Source organism: Leuciscus leuciscus (genome assembly GCF_965113295.1).
Source record: "Leuciscus leuciscus genome assembly, chromosome: 2".
In the NCBI taxonomy this organism is placed as follows: domain Eukaryota; kingdom Metazoa; phylum Chordata; class Actinopteri; order Cypriniformes; family Leuciscidae; genus Leuciscus; species Leuciscus leuciscus.
Window position 1 is genome coordinate 45168530 of NC_138726.1, and position 17937 is coordinate 45186466.

The 17937-nt window shown below is 36.9% G+C and overlaps 1 protein-coding gene across 1 annotated transcript; it reads right to left on the reverse strand.

Annotated features, from left to right (window-relative positions):
* gba2 (glucosidase, beta (bile acid) 2) lies at nucleotides 1–17824 on the reverse strand. The gene is made up of 17 exons (XM_082158830.1): nucleotides 17391–17824; nucleotides 16113–16355; nucleotides 13735–13826; nucleotides 13534–13649; nucleotides 12790–13008; nucleotides 9119–9358; nucleotides 8262–8518; nucleotides 6691–6816; nucleotides 5872–6056; nucleotides 4766–4870; nucleotides 4507–4614; nucleotides 4225–4376; nucleotides 3984–4090; nucleotides 3539–3681; nucleotides 3220–3335; nucleotides 888–1079; nucleotides 1–800 (listed from the first exon to the last, which is right to left on the reverse strand). Exons 2-17 carry the CDS (start codon nucleotides 16301–16303, stop codon nucleotides 582–584), a joined length of 2568 nt encoding a protein of 855 aa, XP_082014956.1. The 5' UTR covers nucleotides 16304–16355; nucleotides 17391–17824; the 3' UTR covers nucleotides 1–581.
* Between the last annotated feature and the right edge of the window lie 113 nt (nucleotides 17825–17937).

The following is a 17937-nucleotide window of genomic DNA, read 5'->3' on the forward strand; positions in this document are numbered from 1 at the left end:
TAAATGCCTAATGATGCATTTAATGAAAAAATGTATCTGATGTAGGAAAACATTCATTCCAATTTACTCAATTATATATCTATTATAATTCTGTAGAATAATGTACAGGACTGACTCAAATCCTCAGATGGATGATTTATGACACATACAATGACAGCTATTTAAAAAAAAAAAAACAGCAGTCCTTTCTTCAAGTATTCTATAAAGCATTCCCATAATAGAAATAAAAATATACAGTGAAAATTATATAGAATCATGCTCTAACTACTCGATTCAATGTCCCTACACACTATATCATAATGAACAGCATGTCAGTTCACTGAGACCAAGTCTTTACACTTTACCATTTGTAAAATTATCATTTACAGTTGCTACACCGAAGGATTGTGGTAAAGCTTATGCACATTTTCAGTGGAAAAGTAAGCTTTACAAAATAATGGAATAAGGTTCTGTGTGAACCAATGGCGCACGATGACATTACATCCAAAGCTCTTTTGCAGTCTTTTAAAGTTCAAAATGCAAGGATTAAGAGGTCCCTTTATTGTGAAGGCTCGACAGTGCAAGTTCCCTTCAGCTCCAGCTCAGTCCTGTCCCACATCTTTATCAGTGGTTTCGTTGTGGTTTGGTCGATTGCTCAGAGCATGCTGCATTGCCCAGATGGTCAGAGGCCTCATATACGCGAGAGAGCGGTAGATGCTTTTCTCACAGTATGCTTCGGGAGTCTGGAAGGCCATTCCCATTCTCTCCCATACAGCACGGTAACAGCCTTCTGCAGTGCGCAGACCCTCATCCACCATGCCCTGGGAGATGCCGAGAGATGTATTAGGAGATAACCGAAAGGTTCACTTAATCTGAAACCTGATGATATGACCTGAGGTTTGACTTACCTCATGTATCATTGTAGCTGCCAATCCGTACACTACTCCCACCCACACCTCATCTGATTGGACACTGGAACGATCAGGCACACCTTCTGGTCTCATCCCATTCACTGCACCCATCTGCCCGCCTGCAAAGCTCATAACATTGAGGTCAAACACTGACTTCAATGCACTACAGATTTTCTCCTTGGGAAAAGCCTGCACAGAGAAATGGATGTAAAAAAGTATAATTTCGTATAACATAAATAAATATACACATTTTTTTAAATCAAAGAAATCAATACTTTTATAAAGCAAGGACGCATTAAACATTTATAATGTTACAAAAAAATTTTGTTCTTCAGAGTTTCGCTGCATCCCAATTCAGAGGCTGCATCATTCGAAGTCTGAATGTGTCACAGCGGCACGGCGAAGGCTGTCCCAATTCAAAGGCTCCTTCAATGCGTCGGCATACAAATGCGTCCTTCGTATCCTGGACCACATAGGAATGGATCCTTTGCAGTCTAACTTATCCCAAGATTCATTGCACACCAAATGATTTTTTGCATTAAATTACTTGATTACACTTTTAAAAATGTAAGAATTGGGTTTAAATTCACTCGAATATTTAACGATACAAATGTAAAAATATCTTACTAAGATGCAATTTTATAAAGTTATACTCTTTATTATGTACATAAATGGACCAAGGTGAACATATTTAGACAGGTTGTGATCCTTGTTTTGTTTTAAGACAGTTGAATATAACTTTCCAAAAAGTCCAGTACAAACGTTACTGCCACTCATCAACGGCAGCTGTGACAGTTGCTAGGCGACAAGAACAATCCTCCATACGCTAGACTGTCCCATTTAACAACACTCGATTCGACCTTCACGGCCTTCGAAGGATGCAGCCTCTGAATTGGGACACAGCTCCTGTTCATCAAAGAATCCTGAAAAAGAACTGTCTCTCTATTTTCACAGTTCATTAAGCAGCACAACCATTTTCAACTGTGAGGATTATAGTTTTCATATATGTTTCTTGAGCACCAAATCAGCATTTTAATGATTTAATGATTTCTGAAGGATCATAATGAGTGCTGAAAATTCAGCTTTGCCATCAGAGGAATAAATAAAATTTTACATGCAGCCTAATGTTGAACACTAGTATAAATTGTTGTTTATATTTAAATATAAATTGTTGTTTATTGTTAGCACATGACAGCTAATACATTTATGTCAAGGCATTGAACCATATTTTAAAGACTGTCATTATTTCTTATGGTAATGAAATCATACAAAGTTATTTTTAAAGACCCCCTGTGGTGAAAATCAAGTTTTTATTGTTGTTTATATGTCTATGTGGTGTTTTTAATATGCTTTAAGACAAGCCATGTGCAAATTCATCAGTCAGCATTATTGCTGAGTATTTTCTCCTTAAAACTGTGATCTAAAGACAGTCTCAAAAATGCAGTTTGAAATCGCCGCTGTTTCTTACGTCACAAACATGTTGTGACCAATCACGTCAACATGTGGGCGGGCTTCAGCATATCATTACTATGCTCTGAAGCAGAGGGGTCTCAAGAGAAGCAAGGTTTATCCAGGTATATTTTTCTGTTGAAATGAAAAATCGTGTACATTTAGCAATATAGAGAGTGAATTATATACATGATGTATATTACGATGTAATGATGAACTATATGCCTTTCTCCACTGACGTTCTAAGTTGATCAAAGTGTTTTTAAGGAGAGTGATTTTTAGAAGGCAGATTGAGATGGCTGAACGGGAACATTGTTTGTGTAACACTAGCAACACCTTATTAGCTATTTGATAACATATTATTAGCTATTTAATAACATAGTCAAGCCAAAGACTAATCATATCAGTTACCGTTATGTGTCAGATGTTGTAGAAAGTGATACATAAAACGCATTACTATTCTGATACATTGACTTGTAGACGACCCTGTATAATTCACTCTTCCACTTCTTCTGAATCAGTTTCTGGTTCAAACATGTATTGCTGTATTAAAGCAGTATTTCCACTTGCCATTATGCAGCGTTTACCACAGTAAAGTTGAGCGAGTGGATCAGGTAGTCCGATCTGGTGTGAATGAGTGGAGGAAGGGACTAATTTGCATATTCATGATTCCACGTATACTAAATGAAGCAAGGGTGTGGAGTAACATTCAAGCTAATTTAAGGCATTAATAATTTATCACAGGAATTTTTTTTTTATGTCATTTTGGTGAACAAAGATGAGTTTTAAGGGATAAAATTATTGACTGCAGGGGGACTTTAAATGAAAACGAAGTGGTTAATATACAAACAAATGTTTGTAAAATCTTTCTCAGGCTGACCTGGTAGTCATCGTCCCCAAGTCCGGATGCCCTGAGGAACCACTGGCCTGCACACTGGTCAGACATTACACTGTTGGACAGACTCTGTCCACTGCTGTCATAATTGTAGTATTTGCCTGTTAGAGAAAGAGAAAGACATTCCACAGGTTTTTTTTATTCCAAGTCATATTCTCTTTCCAAATGATACCTCAGTATAGAAACAGATCTAATGGGAAGACTGAACATCCCTACTAAGAGGCCTAAAAAGGATGAGCATAGTTTTTAACAAAAATGGAAAATTACAGTTAGTTTAAATAGCACTGTGTATGCTTACACTCACCATTCCACAAGAGTTTGTCAAAGGCTGCGCTTCCTCTTTCTAAAATATCTCTGTAGCGCTGATAAACAGACTCACATTTCAGCACACGTGCCATTTTACACATCATGCACACTGATGCCAGCCACAAACCTCCACAGTATGCACTGGAAGAGCAGAAACACAGGTGTTACTTGAGCTGCTACACCGGACATAACAAAACTTGTGCCATGATACAGGTTTTTAATATACAATGTAAAAATAAAAACTATATAGTTTAAATATTCTGAAAAATGTAATCTTAAGAAATAAAATAAAATAAAATAAAATAAAATAAAATAAAATAAAATAAAATAAAATAAAATAAAATAAAATAAAATAAAATAAAATAAAATTAAATAAAATTAAATAAAATAAAATAAAATTAAATTAAATAAAATAAAATAAAATAAACATCCTGAGCCCCAACCTGGGTCCTGTCACCTTCCATCCATCATATGTCTGGTCTGCATAGCCAGAATTTTCTATCAGCCCATCACCATCTTTATCAAACTTCAACTCTGTTTCCATGACTGTCTGAATAAAGCAGAATATCAGACGTTTGAGTAATGTGTCCTAAAGCACTTAGCGTTTGACAAGCGCCTCTACATTTACATATACAGAAGATATGATGCTGTACAAACTACTAAAATAAAACACAAACAACTCACCTGGCATATAGGCCACATGTCCTTCAGATACTGCTCATCCTGGGTCAGGTGATAGTCTCGGAACACCTGAAGCACAAACTTCAAGTTCAGATCCTTCCAGTCGGCTGTATCGTGGATCAAGTAAGCATTGACACGAACCCATGGCTCATCATCTGTTTCCACAAGGAAAAAATTTAAATGAGGTTCAAGATTATTGAAATGTTTATTTTAGGTTATTTCTCTTTCTGTCTTTTCCGTATGCAACATGTGTAAATTCATGGTCTCCTGTTATGCACAACTCACCAGGGTCTCCAATGTCGTGAGGTACAACGCCCCGGGTCTTGACTGGGGAGTATCGGCCGTCCATTAGATTTAATCTCTCTGTGGGGTCATGTTGAACGACACTACCAGCTGAATAAAAGAGAGAGAGAGATTTAAACACAGAATGCAAAACAGAATGGGAATGTATCAACAAATTAATTTAAAATACAAAAAGTATGTTATTACTAATGAATTTGAATACTGTCTTCAATGTTATCAGAAAAATGGAAGCTTAGCTCACCAATATCATACTGCAGACTCAGAGCCAGCTTGGGCCAAAGCATGATGAGAGCGAATGAAGCATAGAAGTGCACATCATACGTGTTATACATCCTATACTCCTGACCTGGGACAAGACAGTAAGAGACACAGAATTGATTTAGTACATTGATTTAAACTTAAATGAACATTTAGGCCCTGTTTCACAGACAGGGCTTAGATTACGCCAGGATTGGGCCTTAGTTAAATTAGGGCATTGAAATAGCTTTTTTAAATGTGTCTTAGAATACAATTTTACTGGTTTGCATCTTGAGACAAAACAATGGCACTTCATATTTTAGTGCAATTTGCTTTCAGTTAAAACAGCTCAAACGTGCATTTTAGTCTGGGACTAACTTAAGTCTGGTCTGTGAAACCGGGCATGAGTGTACAATGAACTGAGATCTTAAGTATGAAAATTTGTGTGTTGTTGTAGTTAATTCTAAGTTATAACTAAAACCATTAAAAAAGTTTTGGGTTTTTGAAATAAAGCTGAAATAAAATAAAATATAAATATTAGACAATAAACTTAAACGAAAATTAGAAATGTTGCCTTGGCAACTAACAAATTAGTTTAAGTTGAAACACTAAAATGACTAAAAGTGAAATAAAAATCAATCAAAGCTATACAGAAATATAAAAATACTAATAAAAATGAATAAAAATAACAAAAGCACATAAAATTAAAACTAAAATTTAAAATAAAAGCTAATTCAAACCATGAATTAATACAATAATAGTCTATAAATACTAAAATAACACTTATTAAAATCTAGCAGCCAACAGATTTACTCTCATTAATGCTAGTAATAATTTTTCATAACGACTTTTGGTTCCTAAATCAACCCCCGGTTTCACAGACTAGGCTTAAGCCTAGTACCAGACTAAAAGGAATGTTTGAGCCGTTTTAACTGAAAGCAACTTGCACTTACATATCTTAAATTATGTCACATTTATAAAAGCTACTTAAATGGCCTAATTAAACTAAGGCCTAATCCTGGCTTAATCTAAACCATGGTCTAAGGTCAGAGAAACCAGGCCCAAATGTCACAAGCTCAGTTTGCATATTGAGGTCATGTTGAATGTTACCCTCTAGGTAAGCGAATCGGCCGTACTCCTTGACAACTTCAGGCTGGGCTGGAAGCCCCCCATCCTCAGGACGAAGCCCACCGCTGATATCAGCATCCTCTGGAAGCTCCACCCACACAGTTCCACCATCCACAACAAAGTAGAGCTCATTAAACAGAGCAGATTTATACCAAGCAGGAAGAGACCTAGAAGAACAAAGTGTTTAAGGCTACCAGTGACTGATATATTTTAATAATAACAAATGAAAAACACACAAATTAATCTTGAAATAAATTAAGTGAACATTTATTTCACACAATATTTAGTAAATGTGCTTTTTCCAATGACGGGGCTGTCAGTAAATTTTAAAACTGAGTCAACAAAGAGTTTTGCCAAGCTGGCATGGATATCGCTGATACTGCTAATCTCAAATTGGCCAAATATCAATAGATGAATCAGCCTAGCAACTGAATATAATAGCTGCCTTATGCTGAAACAAAGATGGACACTCAGAATTAGTATATTGCATGTGACTAGGGCAATACCACTCAAAAAACACACATTTCATTCTATATGAAGTGCAAAGTATGGGGACTGGTGAAACAAAACACATAATATGCACAAAATGGCATATAAGGGTTGCTCTTGTCTATGCACATAACGGATAAATAGTAATCAAATCAATTCACAGGAAAGACGACTGCTTGCTTACACACAGTCTTTTGTAAAGAGTCACACAAATCAGCCGTGGGTAACTTGATTAACTGACAGCGCACGCTATTATTACGCCATCGCACCATCACACTTGAAATATCTCATGGGGAAATGACATTTCTTTACCCGTCCTGTAGAATCGGCCTCTGCCACTCATCAATGCTCTCCTCCCATTTACTGTAGTGTGTGAGGGCGTAGTGAGACAGAGACGGGGCAGCGTCTCCTTTGGTGCCATAATAACGTGTGTATCTCCTGAAACAAACACCATACACACCCTGTTATTACTTCATAGCATCAAAGGGGATTATTTCATCTTGCAATTATGTATTGCATAAACAAACTGAGACATATTTCTAGGACCATTAAGATCTTCAAATAACAATTAAGCACATTTCCCCCAATTCCCATTATTGTAATGCAATGAAGTCTCATTCTCATTAACGTAATGCAAACAAAAGTAATGACATTTTTTTAATTAGTAGCATTTATGCATCATTGTCTCCTGGGTTCTCTGAGATTAAACAAATCATCATTGCTGCTCTTATATGAATTCGTAAGGAGCACAAACTGTGACCCTTCAGAATTTTCCTGATGTTTGGTGAGCTCACTTTATGACTAATAATGAGTCTCTTCCTTTCATGAAGCTTGTAAATAATGAAGCTTCTTCCTGTCACAGCCACACCACTTCCTTTTAAAAATCTCTTGAAATTGCTTAAGTGTTGTTTCCTTTTGAAACATGAAGCATGGACGAGACACATCAAAGTGTTTGTGCCTTGATTTAAGACATAAGTTATTTTTTAAGAAAAACGACAATATTTTTTCTTTTAAGAGAACAACCCATAAACCAATAATGTATCTGCTAAAAGTCCATTTTGTCTATATTTAGGACTATACTGGGACATATAGCCATTTATTTGAAATTGAATGTTTTTGTAACAATGTAAAGTCTTTACTGCCACTTTTGATCAATTTGCTGCATCCTTGCTGAATAAAAGTATTAAAAAAAATGTTTTATGTACAGACCCCAATTTTTTTTACTTTTAGTGTAAATGGATTAAGATACCTTTTTTATTATAAAATATTTAAGAGTTTTTTATTATCCTATTTAAGGGTCTTTAAATAGGGTATTTAAAGAAGCTTTTAAATAATAGACCATATTTCTGTTAAGGTTAAACATTCTAGTGCTTGATAAAAATCAAATGCCATCTCTGTGACATGCAATTTCCACACACACTAAAAAAAAGAAAGACATCAGTATGTCCAAGGTTACCTGATCCATAATGTGTACAAAGAGAATGACAGAAAGATTAGAGAGCAGATGAAAGAACAAACACAAGCGAGTTTTGTCACCATATGTTGGAGACACCGAAAAAACAACAGTGAAAATAATGCAGTTTATTTTAATCATTAAAATATTTATACATCATGGTCTAATTCATCTGGATTCTCTGAACTGAAATAATTTCCCCCTGTTTGCATAAAAAATTTACAGTTGTTCACTTCTCAGAAAATGGTCCAAAAATATTGCTGACTCATGTTTTTGAGTCCATATTTTTGTCCAATAATATGCTCTCTAGAATGAGAATCTCCCTCCCACTGACAACCAACCAGCAAGAAGCAAATCATGGATCCTAACTGTAATGTATTAATAAGCTCCGTGAAAGGAAGGGATTTATCATTTGTCCATATACACATACCTGACATATATTCTCTCTCTGGAGCCAAATGTAATTTTAGGCATATCCCAGGCCAAACTGAACTCCACACTGTTGTGTTGGTTAGCAGGCACCGAGCAGCTCACAGCCAGGGCTGCCGCCACTTTCTCCCCTTTCTTTGTGGGTGTGCTGGAGTCCTTAGGCGAGTCGAGCCGTCCATCTGTCATGAGGTCACTCCACAGAGCACTACAGGTTCCCTTTGGGCTAAACGCTGTCTGGTGACTGATCTCTTGGTCAGACTAAAATAAAGTGAAACTTTAAATAATAAGAGGAAGTACAACAACTGTCTCAAAACCTAGTGAGCTACCTAGCTAGACAGATTTTAAAATACAGTTCACCCAAAACATTTAATTCTGGCATAATTTGCTCACCCTTAATGTTGTTACAAACCTGTATGACTTTCTGTCTTCAGTGGAACATGAAAGATTATTTGAAGATTGTTTTATATCTAAAATGACAGTCAATGGAGTCTAAAACAACATTGAAATCCATTGACTTTCAAAAGAAGACTTATCTTTTTTGTGTGTTTCACAGCAGAATGAAATGCAGTTTGGAGCTGTAATTAACAGTTTAAGCTGTCTTTAAAGTTTCGTTTCTCAAACATACTTTACATTAGCTATACATTTGCATAGTTTTATGTGGTGAACCACAGCAATCAGTCAACTTAATAATACTCTTATTTGCACAGGGACACAGGACCACACACTGTACAGCAAACTGATGGTGGAACCAGTTTGGCAGATTACATTTGTCTGTGCACTCCTTATAACAGAATTGTTTTCTTCAAGCATTTACTACAAGCAAAACCTACAGCTTCAAGATTTACAATGATGCATTACCTTCTCTCTTGCAGCTATACACAGAGTGTAAGGGTTGACAGGCGTCTGGTGATGTAGTAAAACCCCAGACACAGATTCTCCCTCTTTTTCAAGATGAAATGGTTCATTCCAGTGGCCCCCTATCTTATCGTCTTCATGGCCCGACCCATTAACCATCGTGAACATGATGGAAACATCAAGAGCGTAGTCATTCTTATTCTCAATGTCCCACACAAACACAGCCACAGGAAGACTGGAGTCCTGAAAAAGACAAAAAGAGATTAGTTTTGAAACAGCTAATTTGGTGGATTAAACTTTAAAAATAAAATAATCACTCACACACACACCATCTTTACATTTTAATCCATAAAATTTGCTGTTTCAAAACTAATCTCATTGTTTGTATGTATTTCACAATATTACTGAAGAGATTAGTTTTGAAACAGCACATTTCGGTTACTAGAATATAAAAAATTTTTTTTCCTGATTCAGTATATTTTAAAATGCAATTTATTCCTGTGATGACAAAGCTGAATTTTCAGCATCATTACTCCAGTCTTCAGTGTCACACGATCCTTCAGAATTCATTCTAATATGCTGATTTTGTGCTCAAGAATTTTTTTTCAATTATTATTATCAATGTTGAAAACAGTTGTGCCGATTTATATTTTGTGGAAAGTGTGATACATTTGTTTCAGGATTCTTTGATGAATAGAAAAGAACAGCATTTATTTGTAACATAATAAATGTCTTTACTGTCACATTTAAAACGTCATTGCTGAATAAAAGTATATATTTTAGTACTGTCAAATCGATTAACATAAAGGTTTGTTTATATAATATATTGTATGTGTGCGTGTAAATATTATATTTATATATCTATCTATCTATCTATCTCTCTATCTCTCTCTCTCTCTCTATCTCTCTCTCTCTCTCTCTCTCTCTCTCTCTCTCTCTCTATCTATCTATCTATCTATCTATATAGCGGGGGAAATAAGTATTGAACACGTCATCATTTTTCTCAGTAAATATATTTCCAAAGGTGCTATTGACATGAAATTTTCACCAAATGTTGGTAACAACCCAAGTAAGCCATACATACAAAGAAACAAACAAAAATAAGTTCAGAAATTAAGTTATGTGTAATAATGTGAAATGACACAGGGAAAAAGTATTGAACACATGAAGAAAGGGAGGTGCAAAAAGGCATGGAAAGCCAAGACAACTGCTGAAAACTTACAGTAATTAAAAAGTAATTTAAAGTTTGCTGCACAACATTTGGAAAAGCCAGTGAAATACTGGGAGAATATAGTGTGGTCACATGAGAGCAAAATTGAACTGTTTGGATGCCATAATACACACCATATTTGGAGGAGAAATGGCAGTGCACATTACCCTAAAAACACCATACAACTTGGTGTTGGCTCTTGGACAACTCTGCTGATTATTCTTTTCACTCCTCTATCAGAAATCTTGCGAGGAGCACTGGTCGAGGCAAATTTATGGTGAAATTATTGTCTTTCCACTTCCGTATTATGGCCCCAAAAGTGCTCACTGGACCATTCAGAAGCCTATAACCAATGCCATCATTATGTTTTGCAACAATTAGGTTGCGAAGGTCTTGAGACAGCTCTTTGCTTTTACCCATCATGAGATGTGTCTTGTGTGACACCTTGGCAATGAGACCTTTTTGTAGGCCATCATTTGGGACTGAACCAGCTGTTATTAATTTCCACTGACAGGGGGCTGGATTGCTTTTTAATTACTGTAAGTTTTCAGCAGTTGTCTTGGCTTTCCATGCCTTTTTGCGCCTCCCTTTCTTCATGTGTTCAATACTTTTTCCCTGTGTCATTTCACATTATTACACATAACTTAATTTCTGAACTTATTTTTGTTTTTTCTTTGTATGTATGGCTTACTTGGGTTGTTACCAACATCTGGTGAAAATTTCATGTCAATAGCACCTTTGGAAATATATTTACTGAGAAAAATGATGACGTGTTCAACACTTATTTCCCCCGCTGTATATCTCTATATCTCTCTCTATATGCATATGTGTGTGCGTGTCTGTGTATATATTTATATATATACACATACACACACACACACACACATATATATACAGAATACACACACAATTACACATATACAGTTGCAATCGAAATTATTCAACCCCCATTGCAAATCAGGTTTATTGACAACATTTACAGACTTTCAGCTGTTTGCAAATAACAAATCAAACAAAAGTAATTAAAATGGCTCAACACAACAAATGTTTCAAGTGGTTTCCCCAAATTCAATTGAAAATGTAACTTTTAATGACTTTAAGGAATCTGAGCTTGTTTCTTATGAGCAATGGCCTCCAGTTCAGTAATATTCTTGGGTTTGTGTGCTGCAACCACCTTCAAATCCCACCAGAGATTTTCTATGGGGTTCAAGTCAGGTGACTGTGATGGCCACTGTACAATCTTCCAGGACTTCTTCTGTAACCAAGCCTTGGTGGAATTTGAGATATGCTTGGGATCATTGTCCTGTTGGAAGGTCCAATGATGCCCAAGCTTCAGCTTCCTCACTGATGGTTTCTGATTTCCTGATACTTCAATGAATCAATTTTGCCTTCCACACGCAGCAGTTTACCAGTGCCATAGGATGCAAAGCAGCCACAGAGCATCACAATGCTGAACTGTAGACAGAGTGTTCATTTCAGCATATGCTTCATTCTTCTTCCTCCAGACATACCGCTGATCCAGTGGGCCGAAAAGTTCCAATAGTTTTGTTTAATCACTCCACAGAAAAGAATCCCAAAACCTCTGTGGCTTATTTATATGAATTTGAGCAAATTGGTGCCGACTTTTCTTGTGCTTTTGGGTCAGCAGTGGTGTACGTCTTGGAGTTCTGGCATGCGTTTAGTACACGCCTTACTGTGCAAGCTGAAACCTCAGTGCCTGTTGCCACCAAGTCTTGCTGCAGGTCTTCAGGAGTCACTCGAGGGTTTTTCTGAACCTGCCTTCTCAGAAAACTAGTTGCATCCGTTGATATCTTTCTTTTTCTGCCCCGTCCAGGTAGTGTAACCACTGTTCCTTTAACTCTGAACCTGCCAACTATGCTTCCAAAGGTGTCTCTAGGAACATTTGGTGCCTTCGCTATCTTTTTGTATCCTGTTTCTTGTTTGTGAAGGCCGATGATACCTTCTCTTAACTTTTTGGACCATTCTTTTGACTTAGCCATATTTCTTACTTGCAGTAAGAAGTGTTGACACTCAACAAACCTAGCCAGTTCAGGTATTTCATGTTTTCTAGCTCAAGCACAATTGGTGCAATTATGAAGCCCTTGATTAGTTACATCAGGTGTGCTTAAGACAACACCTTTTTTGCAGATTTGTGGTGTTGAGATGGATTCTATACAGGGGGTTATTAAAGTTAAGTTATTAAAAGTTGCATTTTCAGTTAAATTTGGGTAAACCACTTGAAACATTTGTTGTGTTGAGTTATTTCAATTACTTTTCCATAATTTGTAATAGGTTTGATTTGTTCATTGCAAACAGCTGTACTGTACAAGTCTGTAAAAAATAAATAAACAAACAACAAACATACATACATACACACATACATACATACATATAATGTATGTGTACACAATGTGCTTTAAATATCAAACACATTCTTGCTGAAATATCAAACCTAGCTTGTCACCTTGTAGTCGTGAGGGATGACAGGTGACACCTGTCTGCAGGTGAGAGTGACGTTCTGGCCAGGCAGGTGGTAGACGGTCCAGGCTCGTGGGTACAGGGCATGGTAAAAGGCGTATTCACCACAATAACCCCAGTTCCAACCCTGAAGAGTTGGGGGTCGCTCTGTAGACAACACCTGCTGGTACACTGTCTGACCCCCCCTGCGCAGACATACTGTAAACTAGGACATAGAGGGGGTTAAAACAGACTTAAAATGAGTGAAAGAGAGATTTGAACACCTGCATATATGACAACACACACTTGCTCATATTGTGAAATATTATTACAATTTAAAATAAATGTGCAATCAGCAATTCAGCAATCAGCATCATTACTCGAGGCTTCAGTGTCACATGATCCTTCAGAAATCATTCTAATATGCTGATTTGCTTCTCAGGATACAGTTATTATTATCAATGTTGAAAACAGTTGAGCTGCTTAATATTGATATGGAAACCATGATGTTTCAGGATTCTTTGATGAATAGAAAGTTCAAAAGAACAGTATTTATTTGACATAGAAATGAAACATTATAAACGTCTTTACTGTCACTTTTAATCAGTTTAATGTGTCCTTGCTGAAAATGAGAAAATTTATTTCTTATCAAACAAATAAATAAATAAAATAAAAATTGTACTGACCCTAAACTTTTGAACAGAAGTATGGCTTAAGTAGGTAATTTATTGGATCACAAACAGCCCTTTACCTGGTTAGCAATAACGGTTTTGTAATGGTACATTCCGGGATTTAGTTGCCAGCGGCAGAAATCCCCCCTCCATCCACGTGTAATACTGCCACCCCCAATGCCACCAAGAGGAGCACCTGCACAAAACACATCCTCCATTACATGAGGTCATTTTAAGTTTTCTGTTATTGCTTTGATATTTCTGGTTGTCTTTGCACTTACCATAAATTTGTTTCAGCGGTAAAGCTCGAAACATATCAATAAAAGGAGCCTTCTTCTCAACCTGGGTCTTTTTGTACCACCATCTCAGATACCTGCTCAGACAAACATAAAGCAAGGAGGAATTTACAAAACTGACCTTTCTGTCATACCCACAGACTTGGAGTGATATTAATGAACAGTGAAGATGGGTAACTGAGAGTTTTGTTGAATATAGTGACATGTATCTTTGTGCATAAATCACACTTTGACTTCTTAAATGTGCAGTAAGCGATTTCAGAAAACTGCTCTTGAAAGTGGACCAAGCAGCACACAACACACTTGTAGCCAATCAGTAGTAGGGGGCGTGTCCGCTCATGATGGGGGAGGAGAGAGAGTGAGCATCAAAATGCATGCGAGGGAACGCAAAGTCGCAAACAACGCACTCTTACGATGACCCTATCTCTGAAAGACAACAGCGTTGTGTCGAACAGACGACAGAGATTAATGCGTTTCCCAAAAGCATCGTATGCCTAAGTAGATCGTAGAACCATTGTCACCAATGGTCTCTACAATCAACTTAGCTCATGATGCTTTTGGGAAACGCAGCCCAGACCTGAATCAGCCTTTCGTGACATTTGAATTCTCCGGTGTAATGCGATCTCATGCAGAATGCAGAGCAGTGATTGGAGTAAACAAGTTTCTTCTTGTTAACAATGCGCACCGAGCCGCTGAAAATTGTTATCACAACAAGTCGCACGCACGTGCTTCATGAAACACAATGCTGACATATTTATCTAATTAAAATCGTACTAAGCAATATAGCGATTTCTATTTAACGTTGGTACATCGTGCAACCTGTCTGTATGTGTGTGTCATTCATGAAACGTAAATTTAGCTGCAGCCAATAGTGACTGCGCGACCCATCTCTTCCCAATCTGCGACGCACAGTTTGAAAACCCCTGATCTACACTTTATTTTGCTTAGCTTCAACTATGATAAAGAGACATCCACTCTTCCATTGTGTGTTCGTGCATTTTGGGGGCGGAGTGTGATTGTTTGGGTTGATTTCAAATATCAACAGTGTTCAATAATGATTCTCAGAAATCGCTTACTGCACCTTATTAGGACTATAGGACTTAATGGCACCACAACAATGTCAGTCCTAATAATTAACCTCTCTCAAACATACTGTATACATACAACATTCCCTTTAGTCACTTTTAAACAACACTATCCAACACTCATTCTTTTCTCTCGCTCATGCTTTAATGCACACACAGCTGTTTTCAGTCGTCGCACTCAAGCACAATAGCGCTTAGAAACAGAGACCGAATCACACATACATAAAAGAGAGGATGGCATTGTGGGAACGGGCTGAAAAAAAATCTGTCAACTGTCTCTGCCCTGGAAAACAAAAAGTCACCTTTGCTACTCTACTGACTGGAATTTATTTAATTATTATTCTTGTTATTATTAGTTTCTTTCCAAAAGTGCAACCGTCACCTACTATAGAAGGTTTTAATTTACGACTCAATACGATTATCACAGACGTTAGCTCTATGCTAGTGTGGATTGTGATTGCTCAAACAAGTGTGGTAAAGGTTGAGCAACATGAACACAGTATTCACATACACATCACAGGACTGACCTCTGTAAATGGGAATGCACAATAAATCTTTAAAAAGCTCATGACAGTTTTTGTGTCAATCATTAACATGGAATAAAACACCACACAAGGACAATATTGACTGAATGATTCAGTATTGCCAAAATGATTAACCAGCTTCAGCGGAAAATTACATGCAGCAATAGCGTGATGTTAGAGAAAAATTAATAGTGTAAACTAATTACTACAACAAAATACAGTATCTAAACCCAGGCCAAAAGCGATCAGGCTGTTTATTACATTTAAAGGGAGGAACTTCATTAAAATGTATGTTACTGTGCAAGTCTAACTAGTTAGAGAGGAATAACTAACTACGTATTGGATGTAATGCAGTACATCATGCATTACAGGACATCTCGAGTTTAACTAGTATGTGAGATGCAATACCATTCTTGCACAACAGAATGGGCTGTCCTCTTTTTATGAAGATGTTATCAGTTACCATAAAACACTGGTTGGTTAAATCAAGCTGACTGCTAAGAACAAAGAAGAGAAGGGTTTAGCAGAAAGCAGGCAAAACATGTCATTCTGAGGTCAAAATAGAACCACTTAACAACATTTCCAGTTCCTATTTCAGCTATATAATGTTAGAGTACAAAAGGGCTTTGAGATGTATACAAATGGTCTATTTCAGCAGCCTATGATGTGAACAAACAGTCTATTCTTTAGTAAATTGTGTTTACTATAGGAGAAGCCAGGAAAATCAAATTGAGACATGTCTTGTTAAACATACCTGACACCTAAAGAAATATGCTCGATCATGTTGGACAACGAGACATCTTTGGCTTGAAACGGTTTCCGCTTCTCTTTAAACTCGTGTGCCAGACATATCCGCCAGCCGTTCTTGGGGACACCAAATCCTGTTTCTGTAGAAACGTACCGGCTCATCAGCTCGGCTAGAGATGTGCTGTCATTTAAATCCATAGTTCGAAGCTCTGGGATCACCAGTCCAAACCAAAAGTGTAAAAATCAGCTCCTTTGAAAAAAGGCAAAATAGATAGAAGTGTTAATTCATATAGGTTGTTCCCTTTATTTAAAGACTAAAGCAATAAACAACCTTAATGACACATGGTTTGGTGACAAATCTAAACAATGACAAATGAAATTTTACCTGCTGCATGGTGCAGGTAAGAGTAAAGATCACATTTGATCTGCATGCACAGGTAGGCAATCTACATACGAACGCAAAGTTCACATATCACCTGGGTGACAGACGACAGAGCTAAGTTTCCAGCGACAACCACGTTCTGGAGACGTAATCTGATCCTTTTCTGTTCAATTAACTAACAATACCTTGACCTTTCCTTCATTTCACCCCTACTCCAGGCAAATCTAACCTATCATTTTTCTGTAAGGTACAATTCACCTGGCTAAATAAATAACATGTCCCTCTAAGCGTGTCTTGACATTCTCGACTGCACATGATTCAATGTCATGGTATGATATACTGCACTAAAATTCACTACAATAAGAATATTAAATAAATAAGAATAAACTAAAATAAACATTATTAAAAATAATAATAATAATCATATATTATTATTAACTAATTTGATCTGACCTTTACAAAAAAAAATTACATTCCTCAAACCTCTGACACCTTTTTTTTTTTTATTTTTAGAATTGTAACCCTGATTCCATTCTGCTGTAGTTTTTCATACTTTTTTTTTTTTCAAAATTATTTTTTGTCTATTTAATTATTACTTTCTAGAAATGCTCTAAATCACACAAACTATGTTTTTAAACATGTCCAAAACTCTGGTTAGTGTTGCAAAAATGGCAAACTCGCATACATATTTATTATTTGGCCTCCCGAGACAGACGGTCATCATGTTCTAAAGTCAAGCACTTTTACCATCCTTTCACTGTCTTTTTACTTATAAAAACTTCATTTTCGGCCCTATTTTGAAAAACGTATCGCACGCATACGATTTCCTATGCATTATTAATGCTTTCCCATTGTTATTATCTAACTCACGCTGTCCAGCGGAGCAGTGTAAACCTCTCTTACCCTTGCCTCCAGCTCCAACACCACCCAGGGGTCTGCGACGCGTCAGTGGCGAGCTGCACTTGTTTCGACGCTCGCCAGCATGACCGTGTCAGAAAAGCCACCCGGTGTCCCCGTGGCTGCTGTTCCACCTTCTTACGGTTGGATCTTGGGACAATGTTTCAAAGTGAACAGCAAAAGCTAAGTTGTACAGTACAGACAAAAGCATGTATTTAGCATTTATAAGAATCCTGAAGTAAACAACACATCATCTTATCCCGAACTACATATCCCGAATCTCTTAATAATGAACTGGTCAAAGCCCGAGATCAATTCCCAGTGATAGTTCAGTACAGTAGGGCCTTCTGTTGGCCTGAACCAATAAGTAAACACTCGGGGGAGTAACTTTCAGCAGTGTCGTCATCTCAGTACATCTCAATAAACATAAACATTGTTCTGTGTTCATATTTTGTCTCATAAGCCACGACGTGACTATTTAAATGATTAAATGTTACATTTTCCTTATCAATTTTGTTTTGATTGAGAACCTACCACCCCCTTTTATTTTTTG

Bases quoted from the DNA above. Each gene is read 5' to 3' on its own strand.
- gba2 (XM_082158830.1), bottom strand. From the start codon at position 16,303: ATGGATTTAAATGACAGCACATCTCTAGCCGAGCTGATGAGCCGGTAC. The intron at 13,009-13,533 runs GTAAAGGGCTGT...TCTATGTCCTAG, and splicing joins AAACCGTTATTGCTAACCAG to TTTACAGTATGTCTGCGCAG. The intron at 1,080-3,219 runs GTCAGCCTGAGA...TTCTCTGTGCAG, and splicing joins TTGGGGACGATGACTACCAG to GCTTTTCCCAAGGAGAAAAT.